The 17298-nt window shown below is 43.1% G+C and overlaps 1 protein-coding gene across 3 annotated transcripts in view; it reads right to left on the reverse strand.

Annotated features, from left to right (window-relative positions):
* RGL1 (ral guanine nucleotide dissociation stimulator like 1) overlaps positions 1–17298 on the reverse strand; it is a 256134-nt gene that overhangs the window by 19942 nt on the left and 218894 nt on the right. For all 3 annotated transcript variants that reach the window (XM_055319220.1, XM_055319218.1, XM_055319219.1), the window contains 6 exons: positions 14084–14168; positions 9101–9190; positions 6970–7056; positions 5428–5460; positions 3313–3434; positions 720–809 (listed from right to left, as the gene is read on the reverse strand). In XM_055319220.1, coding sequence (XP_055175195.1) covers positions 720–809; positions 3313–3434; positions 5428–5460; positions 6970–7056; positions 9101–9190; positions 14084–14168 — 507 coding nt within the window. The remainder of the gene's footprint in view (positions 1–719; positions 810–3312; positions 3435–5427; positions 5461–6969; positions 7057–9100; positions 9191–14083; positions 14169–17298) is intronic.

Raw genomic sequence — 17298 nt, forward strand, 5'->3', positions numbered from 1 at the left:
CAAAGAAACATCATGTGCAAAGGCCCTGAAGCAGCAGCAAGCCTGGGGCAGTTGGTGGATTGCTGCAAGATTGGCATGGCTGGATTCCGGTGAACAAGGGGGAAGGCTGCATGAGGGGAAGGTGGCCAGGAAGACTGCAGGAAGGTCATGAAAGTCCTCCTAAGCAAGGCTAAGGAGTCTGGGTGCTATTTTCAAATAAAACCATTAGAGGGGGACGCCTGGGTGGCTCAGTGGTTGAGCATCTGCCTTTGGCTCCAGGCGTGATCCCACAGTCCCAGGATCGAGTCCTGCATCAGGGTCCCCGCATGGAGCCTGCTTCTCCCTCTGCCTCTGCTTCTCTCTCTGCATCTCTCATGAATAAATAAATGAAATATTAAAAAAAAAAACACGAGAGCTTTTTTAAGCAAGGAAGTGGTATAATCTGGTGAATGTTTTAAGAGGTTACCAGACTGTTTGGTGGAGAACGACCTGTTGAGGCAAGGCTGGGGCCAGAAGCCGGTACGGCCATTGGGAGAGCCAGTCCAGGCTGGGAGATGATGGTGCTTTGTACCAGAAGGAACAGTGCAGAAGGAGGAAGAGATTCAGAAAGTTCATGACAGAAGGTCAACCCCTCAATCAGGGAGGGAGCTGCTCTTCACTTTTGTCCTTGCTCAGGGCCTCGGGATTAAATACCCTTCCTCCCTGACTCTCGGGCCCCAAGATCCCCGGGCGACACTCACAGACTGAGCCTCTTCACCATGCTCTTCCGCGGCTTGGGCGAGGTGGCGCTGGCATCAGCAGCTGCTTCGATCTCACAGGACAGGGCATAGCTGGGGAAGAGGAGGGAGCTCGTGAGGTCAGAGCTTGAGAACGAAGAACAGGCTGAAATTCACACGATTTGCCGATTTTGTTTTAGAGGAAGTCTCTGGTCATTAAAAGAGTAAAGATGTACGTACCATGTTGTTCCACCACCAGCGTCAGAGCGGATGGACTGAACGACCAGATTTTACAAATTTACACACTGTGCCCCCTGCTCTAATCCCCAGACGGAGACCCTTTGGTGCCACATGCCTCAAAAGAGGGATTTGTGCGCTTTGGCAGCATCAAAGGCAGACTCCACTCTGTTTCCTGATCATTCTCATCCCACTACTAAGCCAGGGAGAGAATGATTTCTTGTCTGCTACCTCCCTTCATTACTCTGCGTGTGGGGGCACATGTGCTCAACTTCTTATCTAAGAGAAATGAAAGAAGAGACTTTTGCAAACTGTCTAATCTTGAGTGAACAGACATAGGCAGTTATATTATTGGTAAAGATATCTGAATAGGATTTTTAATTGCCAAAACATCCTAAATTTAAAATGCTCCAAGTTCAGACATCTACCTGCCAGGCAGAAATAACTTCCATAAGCACAAGAGGGATTTAGAGCTGACTTGAAATGTCTTTTATGAAAGCTCATAACTCTAACTAATAGATGTATCCGGCTCTGGGTAGGTGTGGAAGGGTAAGTGTGTTGACTAGTAGCTTAAGCTGTTAATGATGTGTACTTTTTTTTAAATCTAAAGCTATGTCCAGGTGTTTGCTCATGTGTGGGTATTCATTGATGAAGGAATTTTCCAAATATTAACTTAAGCTCTAGAGGTGGTGGTAAATAAGCTAAGAAAAAAATGGGATATATTTAGCAAGATTCCTCTATCCATTAAAAAGTCAATTTTTACAATTGACAAAATTTTAATTATTACAGCTAATATTGTGAGCCTAGACTCTCTGATTCCGAACACCAGCCATGGTATGCATGTCCCATTTGTGAGAAGGATGTACATCTAGAGAGAAAGTTAACTCACAGAAACCGATCATCAGACCAGAAATGTAAGGTGAGGCAGTTAACTGCTTTATTTTCTACATGGTAAAGATAAAAATTTTTACCAACTAATGAGTACTAAAACACAGGTTTTGTTTTAATGTAATAGGACCAATCTACTCTGGGATTTAAAAAAAAGAGCTCTGAAATCATCTATCTTCTGAGGGAACTGAGGCTTACAGAGGTTGTATGATTTGCCCCCACATTATACAACAGCCTTGAGAGCTTAGATTGTAGAGTCAAGAAGACTAAATTCTATCACTAACTAGTTCAGTTTCTCTCTGAATCTCAATTTCCTCATTGGCAAAATTCGTATTTTGCTGTCAATTTTGCTCTCCCTGATGATAAACTTTCAAGGAAATCCCCTGGTCTATGGCAGGGGTTAGCAAATATTTTCTGTAAAGGACCAGATGGCAAATATTTTAGGCTTTGCAGGCTATATGGTCTCTCTTCCAACTACTTAATTGTCTTTAAAGCATGAAAGCAACCATAAATAAGATGTAAATGAATGGGCTGTATTCCAATAAAACTTTATTTATGGATTCTAAAACTTGAATGTCAAATAACTGTTCCATGTTACAATCCTCTTTTTTTTTCCAACCATTTAAAAATATAAAACATGTGGTGGGCTGGATATGGTCTGTAGACTCTAATCTGCTGGACCATGGGATAAAGACTACGTCCCTTCTGGGCGGACATTCAAGGCACTGGAGTTAATGTACTTTTGCTTGCTTGTCAATCATGATTTTGAAATCTGTCCCATCCACAACAGAGTTCTCACTGTTCTCCCAGATGCCAACCCCTTCAAGCCACCAAGCTGTTGCTCATGTTCTTCCCTCTGTCTGGAATGTTCTTCTCCAGTTCTCCTGGTGAAATCCTGTCTCTACTTTGCAGCCTAACCCAAACGTTCACACCTTACTGATTATCTTCCCTACTTCCCCCATCCTTGGCCAAATTGTTTCTGCCTATAGATCCTATAGCACTTTAGTTACCTGCCCCACCCCCCACATTTCAATTCTTCATGAGTCTGTCTCTCCTTCCCAAATGGAAGCTCCTTGGAAATTGGTACCAATTAACAAAAATGACAAACATGGTGACGATGGGGTGGTAGTGGTGGTGGTGACGATAAGGATGGTGATCAGCACTTAAACAATGCTTTTCCAAATAGGACTTCATTTGATCCTCACAAACATTTTATAGAGAGTATCCTGAAGATAATGAAGAATATGTAATATGTGACTTGCTCAAGATTTTAAAGATCAATAAATGGTAGAGCAAGAATCTGAAAGCACATCTTCTGATGCCATCAATTCAGCCTTTCCTGCTATACCATTACCCTTTGAAAACTGAGGATCTAGAATCTAGTAGCTTCTCACTAAATAGCTGCTGAATAAATGGCCAAATAAGGAAAAGGAGATAGTGCTCCTCTCTCCAACACCATAGCTCCACCCTGATGGGCAATATGTGGACCTACCTCTCCTCCTCTGTTAGGAGCTGCTGCCTCTGGAACCACTGGATGAACTTTGGGTCTGGTGTCATACAATAGCTGTTGCAGGCAGACTGCAAGAGCTTTATCTGGGCAATCACTTCAAATTCCTACAGCAGACAGAACACCAAAAGAGAGTAAATAATAAGGCCAACCAAATGTATCTTTTTTCAGTATGAAGACACAACATAATTAAAATAAACAATGGCAAAAACCAATGAGGAGGACTCGAAGTACTGCCTTTCTTAGAAATAAAAGAACTGAATAACTTAACAATTCTAACTCTGAATCTCTGAGGTCTTTGTATGCTTGTCAATCCTCCCTTCTCCTAGAAAAAGTAATTTATATGACCAAAACAGGCTAGCAGAGCAACCCAAACTAGTTATTATTGAAACCCACAGTGGCTTCCTTTTTTATGTTTTCATTCTAGGGATAGAAAATTTATTTTTTTAAAGCTGCACACTTCTAAGGTATATTTTAAATTTTCATTTCTATTTCCTAAAAGATAAAGAAAAAATTTACTGTAAGTCAGGAAGCTCTAAAGTGCCCCATCCTCATCTTCTTCAATCCTGACCCCTCAGTAAAGAAGTTTTGGTAGAGATGAATATGTAAGCATTCTAGGGCCTCATAAACTTGAATGTTTGGATTTCCCGAATCTTTGGGTTTTTACAACTCCAGTAAATCCTGTAACTAAATCTTTTAAGGCTTATGAGAGAAGCAAGTGCATAATTATGTCCAAAATTATTTATACTTCTTTAGATGTTTCAATAAAGTTTTTTTTTTTAAGGCAGCAAAGAGTATAAGCTTTAGCTTTAGGTTTTATACTCAAATTTTCCCAAAGTCTTAAAAGGAAAGAGAGTACCAGCCAGGGTTATTCTGAAGTTAAAGGACAAAGATGGGTAACTCTGGAGGCCAATGAATTTGTTTCATCATCACAGGACATGACAGAAGAAACTCAACAATGGGCAGGTTCTATGGGTATCACCTTCCCATCCAATGACTTCAGCTCTTGGTCTCAATATCCTCAAGAAATATCTATCATCATGCTAGAGAAGAAAGTATTTGTCTATGTTAGCATATCTTGCTACTAACGAGCTCAGTTTGATTGGTTCCCAAAGTTTTGGTTTTAACTCAATTGTCATTTCCTCCTGGAAGTTTCTCTGACTCCACAAATTGGGGTTAGATTCCCCTCCTACATCTTCCTGTGATATTCACTACTTCTGCTCAGCAGGCCTTATCAGCTGTACTTGCCTACCTTCCTCCTGGACTGTGACGTTTATGAGGGCAGGGAGCACCAGGCTTTCTCTACAGAGATTCTCAAACCTATCAGAGTGCTTAGCCCATGTGAGGCATGCCATCAGTATTTGAGGAATGAAAGAGTGAATGAGTGAGTAAGGTTCCTTACTCTTGAGTGCTATGGGGTGCAGGCATTCCTTTGCTCATTCAGTTTCCTTTGTATCATTTAAGTACCTATTGAAACACACCATCTTTACACTAAAACTACAGCAAAATTTCAAAGCTCTGTTTTCTCTTTTTGTGCCTTGCAAAACCATCCACGTCCTCACCACAGAAAAATTCACCCCTTCCCATGCTGACAAGAAAGGAATTATCCACATATAACAGTGAACACCCTTTCCTCTCCATCTTTATTAACTCTTCATCATCTTTACTAACTCTCCCATATGTCATTTATTCTTTCAAAACCCCTATTCCTCCATAGGATGAACCTGGTATTGCCGAGGCTGACTACAAGGAAGAGAAGAGGAGGAGTGAGGAAAGAAATGTGGGCTTTGCAGCAGCAGGACCAGATCTCATCCCTGCTCCACTACCAGGCAACCCCTGGTCCTGTTATCCCGTCTCTCTCGGGGCAAGTTTCCATACCTGGGAATCGAGGTAGATAAAACCTATTTCATGGCACTCTGGAGAAGAAGTACACAGGATTGCACAAGGCACAACTGCATGTAAGTGCTTGATAAATGTCAATTCTTTTTTTTTTTTCTTTTTTTGCCTCTACAAAAAAAGCCTAAGTCCTTGCTTCATTTTTTTTTTTTTTCATGCTCAGGTGAAGTAAAATGGAACACTACAGCCAAGGCCTCTACTTACCCTTCTCCTTTTCTCAAAGTTTATCAGCCCACCCTGAAATGAAAAATTAATAGTGTCAAACCAAGCTACTTTGAAATACAGCCCCTTTACTACATCTCATAAAAATATGTCAGAGGGATGATAAAGTCACAGTTATTAATGACACTGCAATTATAGCTGCTATGTAGAAGAGTAGCACCATTTGCCTCAAGAAAAATACTATTTTAATTATAACAGGACAGGATAGGCAGACAGCCTTCTTATAAGATGTCCAAAACCAACTAAAATAGTCATGATAAGGCAGTTACAATTCAGAATCCAAGTACATTTCAGAACCAGTTAGGGCAAACGTTCGAGTAAATGTTCCACTTTATTTCTTAACCAAAAAGCAACAAAAACAGACGGTCATTGACTCATCCTGGAAACTAAATTGTCAATGGTTTATCAAAAGGGAAGTGGCTTCTACATAGCCTTGTGAAAAGTTAAGTTTCAATTCTTCATCCCCCAGCTCCTGTTCTCAGTGGGCTGAATTTAACTTCTAAATCATTGGTCACTCCCCGCAAAATTCCCCAGTGCTAATGAATGTTTCCTGAGATAAGCTGAGACAGGGGATGTGAAGAGACAGAGCTCGGGAAATGCAAAACATGAGCACACCCACAACATTATGATGAGCTTGGAGGTAGGTTCGGAGGTAGGTTCATGCAGAAGGGCTACTAGGCCTGCTAACTCTCATAGAGGAAAAGTAGACTCATGGCACGTTGACAGCCAGGGAGGTGACGGAAACTTAGATATACAGCAATCCTTACATCTCATTTCAAGTGTCAAATTTCCTCTCCACTTAATAGATTTTTTAAGATTTTATTTATTTATTCATGACAGAGAGAGATAGACAGACACACAGGCAGAGGGAGAAGCGGACTCCATACAGGGCACCCGACGTGGGACTCGATCCGGGGTCTCCAGGATCACGCCCTGGGCCGAAGGCGGCGCTAAACCGCTGAGCCACCCAGGCTGCCCCTCTCCACTTAATATTTGATTACAGCTACTAACTCATAGCTTAAATTTCACTTCTCTTCCCACAGAGAGGGAAAGAACACACACAGGAGAGAAAGCACAAGAGTGCCTCAGGGCAGGTGACTATGTGAACAAAGGAAAGAGTAATTAAATATCCAGATCTGACCACCTCTCTACCCTACCAAGGAGACGGTTAGGGCAAATCACCTCCTCAGCCCTACCTGCCGAAGTGCTCCTCAAGGACTTTCTCAAACCCACTCCTTCATAAGGTCCTGCCATCACTCCTGCCCTCCCCACCCACACACATGGAACTCGCTGTACCCTCCCTTCATCTCTCGCTGCACTTCTGTTTGAATTCCTAGTATTTCCACAGTCCCTGCAGCTTTGATATATAGCTTCCACTGGCTTGTGAGCCACTATTGGTGTTACTCTTCCTTGTATTTGGCACAGCACCTGACACAGTGCTGTGTAAATAATGGGCCCTCAACAGACACTGATAAAATCAATTTCTCTCTTGGGCATCCAAGTCGCCACCTGCATACAACTCACCTCAATGTAGTCCTGAAGAGCCGTGTCAAGCATGGTGAGGTCAGTCAGGAAGGTGCCCAGGTAGGGCACAGTTCCCTGCATCACACCCTGAGGAGCAAGCACAGCAAAACAGACATTACTAAAAAGTTGAAGGGTTTCGATAGCCTCCATGCTGGAGCAAATGTACGTACTGCTGGCTAAACTGGGCAAGATACCATTCATAGATGAAAGCAGCAACCTCTGAACGGCCAGGTAAGCCTTGACAACATCTGGAGAAAATGAAGGACCGTTCAAGACCATTAGTGTCATCCTCCACAACTGAAATTTTTAAAATTGTTAAAAAGGATGGGAATTCCGTTATCACCTAATCTCTAACTTCGAAAGTTAGGAAAACAAGCCTCAAAGCCAGGAGAGCATGCAAGTATGTTCAAGAGTGTTCACAGAGGATTCATATTTCGCTTGCACAGTTTCAAGCGATGCCTGTTCTCTTTCAGAGTGTGCAGATACTCCTGGTGGTTTGGAGCGGCCTCACCAGTGGTAAAGGTGGGTGACTGTACACTGAGGAAGAGTGTGACCCACAAGAGCATGGGATGTCACTTATTAAAATGGCCTCTCGGGTGGCTCAGTTGGTTAAGCAACTGCCTTTGGCTCAGATCATGATCTCAGTGGTCCTGTAACTCCACAATAAAAAGTTTGGTTTTTAAAAATTGTCCCTTGGAAATGAAGGCTGAATCACTTCAGCTGCAGGTATATACACGGTACTAATTTCATAAAACTTGGAGATCCCTGGGTAGTGCAGTGGTTTAGTGCCTGCCTTTGGCCCAGGGCGTGATCCTGGAGACCCGGGATCGAATCCCACGTCGGGCTCCCGGTGCATGGAGCCTGCTTCTCCCTCTGCCTGTGTCTCTGCCTCTCTCTCTCTCTCTCTCTCTCTCTCTGTGTGTGTGTGACTATCATAAATAAATAAAAATTAAAAAAAATAATTTCATAAAACTTTCTTTGAGATCATCTCAATTCTCCATAAGGCCACTGAGGCACTAGCCTTTCTAAAGAGAAAATAAAAAGTGGCTGCCATGGATACCTTCTCCTCACTTCCATTCAGGCACTTGGGAAATTCTGGAAGGAAACAGAATCCCAGCCAGGGCAGGCCCAGGTTGTTCAATGTGAGGTTGGCTGTCTCCTTGCCCAGAGCTGACTGGAGAGGTTCACCCCGAGGACTCACTTTCAGGGGCAGTTTGTCCTCCTCTGTTATGTGCACAAGGTCTTATCCTGAACTAAAATAATATTTTTTTTTAGCAGCTATTTTTAACTTGTCTTTGAACAACCAAAGAAAGTCTGAAATGCTGTAAAATGTTTTATCAGCTTTATGGCACAGAAGAGTCCTATCATTCAAAAACAACATTTCTGATTTATGTCCAGCCTTCCAAAGAAGGAGAAAATCCTCCCAAAACCAGGATGAGGAGATATAGAGGTTGCCAGTGTCTAATCCCCTCTCTGGTTTTCCCCCTTCCATGCTAAAAGGAGAATTTTTAAAATAGAGCTTTAAGATAAAGCTAAAGATAGTAACTATCTTTCAGTCTTAAGGAGGGAGGTATGTCCTTTGAGTATGGAAAAATGAGGTTTGGTTAGTCCTTGGGATTAGTATGGGGAGCTGGAAAATGGACAGAGGTTTTCAAACAAATGAAAAGATCTGCCAGTACATAGACCAAGTCCTCCTGGGAGCAGACACCCTTTCCTCAGCACCCATGTCCTAGGCCACCATGCACCAAAGTTGACTTCAGTAGGCATTCCCAGGAGGTCTCAAGGCCCCGGGGCAGCAGCTCCTAAGGGCAGGAGTTCATGGAGGAGGACAGTAAGAGAGAAGGAAGTCTCCCTACTGCCGATTTTGCTTTCTACCTCCAGAAGAAAGAATATTCCAGAGAACGCTATGATTTGTGACTGTTAGTGTTGATTTCCCACTGGATCAAATGGGAGTGATGATATGTCTCCTATAGACCCGCCAGGGCTGCTGAGAATAAATGAAGGATGGAGAATGTTCTTGGAAGCAGGGGTGCCCTGCAGATGGAAGGTGTCAGTGCCATGCAGAAGCCCCGCCACCCACACAGGGCTGCTTTCTGTTGGGTTCTCAGAAAAGACTGAGGGCCCAACGTACCATGTCCTTCTGGAGCTGAAGCCTCCTCTGAGTCCGCTTCTGGTTTTCTTTCACACTGCTGTCCAGGTTTGCAAATTTTGAGGTTCCTTCCTAAGAAACAGAAGCACACACACAGATGGAGAGCGGCACCACAAACAAGCAAAGGGGCATGGAGGGTCAGGTCCGGAACCCCTGCACACTGCCTGGATGCCATGCAAAACCAAGAGGCCTCCAGCAGGCTCTGGGCTCAATTATGTAAACATTTGGCTGGCTCTTCGTAAGAGGTCTATTTGCAATAAGGTCTGGTGGCCTCGGATGATCCTGTCCCCTCTACCCCTTTCTAAGGGGAACCCCTGATTAAGTGATAAAAATCAATGGTCAATACGAGGCCAGCAGTTCCCAGAACCAGAGGCAATTTTTATATATCCCAAATTTCACCCAGAATAATCACATGCCCTGGAAATGAAGACCTCTTCCTCAGTACATTTTGTGATTTCTTGATCTTGGCCTGAAATACATGTGCCAGCATTCTGGGAGAGAAAAGGGACTCTTTCTGGGGACTCTTTCTGTGGTATTTCTTAGCTAAATGAAACTTTTATACCGGAAGTTTTCTGAGGAAGTCCAATATTGTGCCGCAGCACTAATCTATGAAAGCCAGACTGTCACCTCTTTTTTCTCCTCGTTTTCCTCCCTGGTCTTCCGAGGTTGCTTTTCTCAGGTTTGGAACTCCTACAAGGTAATCCTTCCTCCTGGCACCTGAGGACGGGCAGCTACCCTTCCTCTGCTCCTGCCAAACTCTTCAATGATGATGACTAAACTCCCGCCTGCTGATGGAACAGTGTGTTGGGTTCTGTGGTTTCGGGGTCTTGTTAAGTTCTCATTTTCCAGGAAGTGTATGAATGGGAGGCAAATTTCACAATCTGGATGGGGGATATGCGTTCCAGTAGCTTCCTCTGTCAGTCTCGCTGGGATTTATGATGTGACCATAGCATGTGACCTTCCCCGACCACACACAGGAGTGTGTGTCTTTTGCAGACTTGGCCTTCCCGATGGCAACGAGGCATCAATATCTTCCAGCATTCATCAGCCTTAACCTGGGTCCAGAACCCACCGTGACTCATGATCTATTTTAACTCTACTACAAAGGGTGATAAGGAGCAATATTGTTTAATGACTCCTGCCTATAGTTTCTCCCGGGGATGAAGGAAAGTGCCATTTACCATGTGAGGTGGTGGCGAGTTCTCCCAAATTCTTGAGAATTTGCTAGAAGTGAGAAAATACTTCTGTCTGGAATGAAAGCAAATGGCCATGCTTTTCCTATGTGGATCCCTCTGGTTCCCTTCCAGTTCTTGATCATTGGCAGAGGTATCAGGTGTGGAAGTTATTGAAGGTATCTCTAAAGTTCTTAGGAAGGATTTCTCACAAGTTTAAAAGGCTTCAGAGAGTCACAGACCAGCAGAGACAGAAAGGAATAGCACTCAGGACAGCCTCCTTACTGGGAGGCCGGTAAAGAGCTGAGGTGAGCGTGAGCAAGCCTGCGGATTTCATGACTTCATGATTTCAAGAGACTGAGACTCCGATCCTGACTGGGCAACTGAAGAGACAGGCTGGTGCCAGTTCTCCCAGATGAGATGTCAAACAAAAATCCATCGGTGTCAATTTTCTCCTTCCTTGGCCCTAAGTCTTTGCTCTGCAGCTCTCATACCACCAATTCCTTGAAACCCCTTGGAACTTTTCACAGGTATGCTGAGGCATCGGTCTGGTTCCTTTCTTCGGACTCCTTTGCTGGCCATGCTCATGCTCATGGTGTCTTTTCTTCCTGCCAAAGTCACCTTCATGTTTTTCGCCACATTCACATCTTTGGAAATGCCATCCTTCATGACTGCCTCTGTTTAGATGAATTTCAAATTGTTCCCTCTCCTTCCACCAACCTCCTGCTCCTCTCTCTCTTTCTCTCCCCTCTCTCTCCCTAGTGAAAATTTCTCCCTTGAGTCCCACCTTCTATCTCCATCCTTGGCAGAGTTCAGCTACCCTTATCTATCCTGTTTCTGGGCCTCTTCTACTAGGATGTATAGAGGCGCTGAATTCTTCTCAATCAATGTTAGGTACATTATCACCCAGAAGTTGTTAATGGTAACTCTCTGAATGGACCTTAGAATCTCCTGCTCCCACCCTGGCCTGAGTGTATGTTGGAGCTTCACTACATATACATTTCCACTACAGCCAGCTGTTCTCAGAGTTGTTTTTATCAATTTCACCAGGGAGAGTTCTCACTAAAAGTCCCAAGAACAGGGATGATTTGGTGGCATTCTGCTTTCCTGCTGTTTTAAAATTTATGGACTTTACAGTTCACCAGCTCTGAGTTACTTAAGTTTGAGAAATCATAATCAAACCTGTTTGAGATACAAACAGGTTTAAGATAATCTTTGAGAAAAATAAAAACATTTTCCCCCAACAATTAAAATGAAAATCTTAGGTTTTTGCTAATTGTTATGTTGCCTCAGCCATAATATCATAAAGGTGGATCATTACATCTACCCAGAGGTGGAAGAAAAGATCAGTGTTTAAGACTAAGATCACCCAATGGTAAATCAGGTTAAGTCCAGGAATGGTATATTAGAAACAGAGGCCAGCAATTTTTCCCAGGGGTTTTTTCGAGAACCTAAGTACCTTGATTTCATTTTTTTTTCTTTTTTACAACCGTGCTGAGAATTAAGGCTCAGAATTATATGAAGAATGATATATACTTCACATGAAGAATGATCAACAAAGGTGACTGGAAAGGGACCTACATATACATATGGCCTGCCCAAAACATTACAACATCGTTAATGATAATGCACAGACCACAGGAATTCATAGCCAAGTTTTTCATTTCTTTGGGATTTGAGCCATGTATAAGAAATTTAACTTCAAGCACGAGGGCCAACTTCTACATTTAAGAAAGGTTTATGGGACCTTTAATGTCTAGATATGGCTTTGCTTCTAAGGTTTCGGCCAGAACACTGCCACCAGGCAATGAGCTGCACAGCATTCAATTTATCTACGTTGGAGGGATGACTCAGAGCTATTGGGATTTGAATGTGTGGCTCCGGTTTGTCTAGCTTTGTGTTCCTGACAGGGAGACCACTAAGCCATCTCCTTCCAGCCAGACGAGTTTCCATTTAAAGTCTACAAATCCAGGGGGATGTGAAGCAGGGAGTAACATGATCTCAGCAAGCACTGGTTAGCATGCCATTAATCAGGTAGGCCAAATCCAGAGTCAGACGTCAGCATAAACTGCCTTGCTCATATCACCTAGTCCAAGGAGGGCAAAGAGTGGGCAGGTCTCAATGTCACATGACTATTAAGGCCCACCAATTCATGCAGTCAAACATACTTTCTGAACACTTGCTGCATCCCAGGCACTGTGTCAGGCATTAGGGATAGAACAGTGAGAAAACAAATCCAGTTCCTTCCTGTAAGAGGCTTGCAGGCCAGCAAGGAGGCAGGCTGAGTACCCAGCAGAGTCCACGATGAGACATGCAGGAAGAGCAGGACTTAGGAGGACACCCAGTCAAGAAGACCATAACAGAGGCCCTTACAGGAATGACAAATCTAGCAGGTACCAGGTGGGTGCCTTTTCTTAGTGACCCCACCTCCACTGGACTTTCATCCCCACTCTGTGCCTGTCCTAAGCTTGCATATGTAGTGCATACTTTACTTACTTGCATTTGTTATGCATACTTTGGCTTCATATGCACAAGGCATGCCAAATACTAAAAATACATTTATTTGCATAGCACTTTCAAATATTTTATCTTAGTCAATCTTCAAAACAATTCTATGAGGTCAGTGGGCTAAATACTATTATTATCTCCAACTTGCAGCAAAAGAGACTAAGGACAAGGATCATATCCTCTCATTGCCCAGTTCAGGGCTATGGTAGTGCATATCCTACGATTTTATAATTGTCTTCTTCTCTACCATCACCCCCCTGACACAAGATGTAATCTCTTTAAGATCAGAGACTGCCTTCAGGGTGGGTGTACCTCTGACATCTAGCACATTGTGAACACTCAATCAATAGTTGCTCAATTACGGATTTACCTTCTCCGTGAAGTTTTCTCAGCTCTACCCTGTCCCCTACTCCCAAGTAGGCCTACATGATATGCCTACATGATACAAGCACAGGTTTTAGAGTCTTGCCAGGTAGGGTTCACATTCTAGCTCCACGACCTACCAGGTGTGTGATTTAAGACATAGTACTTACCTCTCCAAGTCCTGGCTATCTGCAAAACAAGGATGATAAAATCTACTTTATAGGAAGGCTGCAAAGATAGTACCTGGCCTATGTTTCCCTCTGATGACCATTCACAACCTGTTATTTGTACCTTTATTGACTACTTATTCTCATTTCGTCCTACATCCACCAGCCAGAGGGTGAATTCTTGAAGACAGGTTCTGCGTTTATCACCTTCATGTCCCTAGAGGCCGCTCCAATGCTTTACAGATACCAGACATTCAAAAAATGTCTCGAGAAGTAAAATCAACCAAGCTACACTTTTACCTGCCTTTAGTTCAGAAGTCAGCACTCACTTGGCATTCAATAAATATTGCTGATGAACCATGCAACTTGGTCCAAGTAAAGGATGTGCAATTGCAGGCTTGGCCTCTGTCATTCTAGAAGAAGTTTTGCTGAGAAGGAATATTCCAGGGCCTCTCGCCCACCAAGCCACCAGCACTTGGTGTCTGCAGCGTGGCTCGTTAAAGAGATATGCTCAATGAGCACAAGTTTCACAATCTGGTTGTGTAACCGTGAAACCGAGGAGCTGGACATTCAGTTTTCTCAGCCCCGAGCTTCTCAGATTTGGCCCAAAAAAAACAAAAATTCTGTCTTCTAAGTCACTGCAGGCTTTCTCCTGGGACAGGCAGGAAAGTAGGGAGCCATCAAGCCACTCTTGCCTTAACTGGGTTCCAGAGCCATCAGCAATGCGACCCAGCATCCCCCCACAACTGCCTCACCTTCATGAGAAGTTCCCGGCTGGTCAAATGGTTATTATGGTCTGAGAAGATATCTGAAAGTTCTTCAAACATCAGCATCCGGTCCCTGTGAGAGGGAAGAAAAAAATATGAACAAATAAAGGAGTCTGTGGAAGCCCTACACCTTCAGCCCTGCTGCTGTCAGTTACTGTGTCTACAGAGAGATTGTACTGAGCTCAAGATCAGTGGGTGTCAGGACCACAGAGGAGGACAATGACTTTATTCATCCAGGCTAGGTGGTTTTTTGTTTTGTTTTGTTTTTTTAAAGGTACACATGGTCACCTATGTGAAGAGAGGGATTTTTCTATCTGTGCATGTTATAATCATAAGAAAGAATTATTAAATTGGGACATCAAGTTGCTCCATTGGGATGTGTTCTTAAAAAAAAAAAATCTATCTTAGCAATACACAGAGCCCTGTGGGGCCTGAGAAATCATGTTAGCCAGTCCCCTCATTTAGAGATGAAGGTGGCAGGGTCAGGAATTTGCTGATGTTTCCATTACTAAGTGTTGAGAATGGCAGGTGCAGAAGCCAAATTTCCTAAGTCACAGGCCTGGGCTCTCAAATTGGCATCAGAGTAGATGGAAGCAGAATGGGCTCTGGTTTGGGAAGTGGGTTCAAATCCCCACTGCCATTCCCTACCCAAATGCTTTCAGGCCAACTGCTTAATGTTCCTGAGCTTCCATTTTCTTACCTATACAACAAAAATACTAGGAGTCCTCTTGAGGGACCGCAGTAAAGTCAGCAGGATCATATCCCTAAAGCGCCTACTCGGCCCTGTCCCTTCTGGAGGCCTGTCCCCTCCCCATGGGCCTCAGGCTTTTCTCTCAGCCCTCTATGGTTACTGAGTGGAGGACACTGAAGGCAGAGAGTTAATGGAGCCATATCATTCTACATGCAGCATGTCATGATCACAAGAAAGTCATTATTAAGTTATTTGTTTTACAATGAGGGTGATAATATTCTTGTAATAAAGAAAACCAGTAAAGATATTTGTATTTTGGAAAAAATAGTTAGGAACTTAATTACATGTGGGCCTAAATAAAGGGAAATAAACAGATGTATTCTCTGTCCTCTGAAAGTAGTTAGCATAAAGGATTACAGGGAAGGTGATAACCACATAAGGTATCTTAACCCTGTCCCTTGAATTTAGCAATGAAAAATATGGAAAGCTGATATGAAAGTGTCTTCTCTAGGAACTATGACACTTCTATAGCATCCCTGCTAAAACATGAACCGACCAACTAAGAAACAAACCAGACACTCACATTGTACAGAATGTGGCTTTGAGGTTTGTTTTGAGGTGAATAGTTTAAAAAGCCAGCTGGAAGGATGGACCTCATATGGTAACCAAAAGATTAAGATACAACCCCACTAATTTTTTTCCTTGTGTTTTAGCCTCACATTTGCTGTGAGGAAGAAATCTTTGGCTGGCTAAGTGACTTTCCACAGTATGCTATTTATCAACCACCAAAGAAAGATAGGATTACCTGTCATTGCAATCAGAGAAGGCTGCAATCAAGCACAGGAGGTATTTTTTTTTTTTTTTTTTAAGCACCTGACCATCCCTTTGTTTTTGTTTTTGATACCAGGGCTGGGGAGTACCGATGAAGGGAAGGAGAGGGGTCTGAGTTATTGAGGATGAAGAGTCTGTATGCATCTGATTTTCCCACTGTATTTCACCAAGGTCTACCATCTGATGATTTTATATGACCCATATCTTTCATAAGATTTATATGCAAAGGAGAAACCAATCAACTCATCTTTCACATCAGAGTTAGCTTGATTTTTCAAACTAATGAAGAGGAGAAAGAACTTAAGAATAAGTGGTAATAAAAAAAATTGCATTAGACTTTGAAAAACCTATCTGCCAGATTTTCTCCTAATAGAGAACAGTGTTGTAAATAGAGCATGAGCTTTGGAGTCTCCAAGTGGCTAGGGCTCCTACAGCATGGTAACACCAGACATTACGATCAGCCACTTCCAGTTGTTTTCTACTGACTCATCAAAGCCTTATGTAATAAATAATTTGACTTCCCCCAAGTAGACATTCTGCTGATTGAGAATATGAGCCCATTGGTATGCAAGAGTACTCTGGCACTCATTTTTCAGCATATATTTATGAAATTCTGGTGTACCAATCGGGGTCTCTTGGAGGTTTGGACCCTGTTAGTCCCTTAGGGTTTTAATCAGCTCTGAGTGGACTGATGAAACTGAATGCCTAGACCTTCCACTCCTAAGGCCCGAAGCCACCAATTCCACAAGGGCAGGCCTGCCTGAGGAGCCAGCTGGCTCCTCTCCTGGCTGAAAGTGATTACACTGCATATACTATAGACTGTAAAGTTTACACATTCTTCCCTGATACAGCTTGACTTCTTGATTAGTTCAAACCCAGGTAGACCTGTTGAATGTAACTGGCCTAGTTTGCAGCCATGACACATTCTCCAGCTTCTAAATCTGTACTGATAGGGAATCAGAGCTGCCTCCTCATTCACCTTTCCCTCCTCTGCTAAAAGTTCTCTGGTCTACAAGGGAAGCTCTGGAAATTGGGGAACGAAGATAGTAAAATCATGAGGACATGAAATTGTTAATTGTTCCAAAGGTTCCACCAAGATATAGGACAAACGATATAAAATGAAAATAATATTAAAAAATAAAAAATGAAAAACAAAATGTGGCCAGTTAATAACTTTAGTCAGGTACGTGGAAGGGACACTTGAGGGTTTTTAATATCACTAAGAATAGCTTTTAGCATGCTGAAACAGAAGCAAACTAAATAGATTCTCACTGAACAGCAAGTACTAACATCACATCTACGCACATGATCCCTCACATCTTGGAACAGCTTAGGGCTTTGAAAGGCGGCTGACAAATAATTGAAGTAACAGCAAATTGCAATAACTTTATCATGCCACAAACTCACCCCTCGGAATCTAGATCATAAGCACATCTTTAAAATCATCCTCAAAGCCTATAACCTTGGCTTTGGCACACTTTGCCCATGAGTCTGACTCCTGTGGCAGCCCCACCTAAAAACTTATTAATGATTACATGTAAAGTGCACCCTGCCTGGGACACACAGAGCCTTTCAAATATGTTTCTCTAGTTACATAATATGAGCTTTGAAGGCGAGGACCCATACCATTTATACACCGACTGGTCGCCCCAGCCAAAGAAAGCAGAGCAGGACACTTGGG

The sequence above is a fragment of the Nyctereutes procyonoides genome, unplaced genomic scaffold (assembly GCF_905146905.1).
Source record: "Nyctereutes procyonoides isolate TBG_1078 unplaced genomic scaffold, NYPRO_anot_genome, whole genome shotgun sequence".
Classification (NCBI taxonomy): Eukaryota; Metazoa; Chordata; class Mammalia; order Carnivora; family Canidae; genus Nyctereutes; species Nyctereutes procyonoides.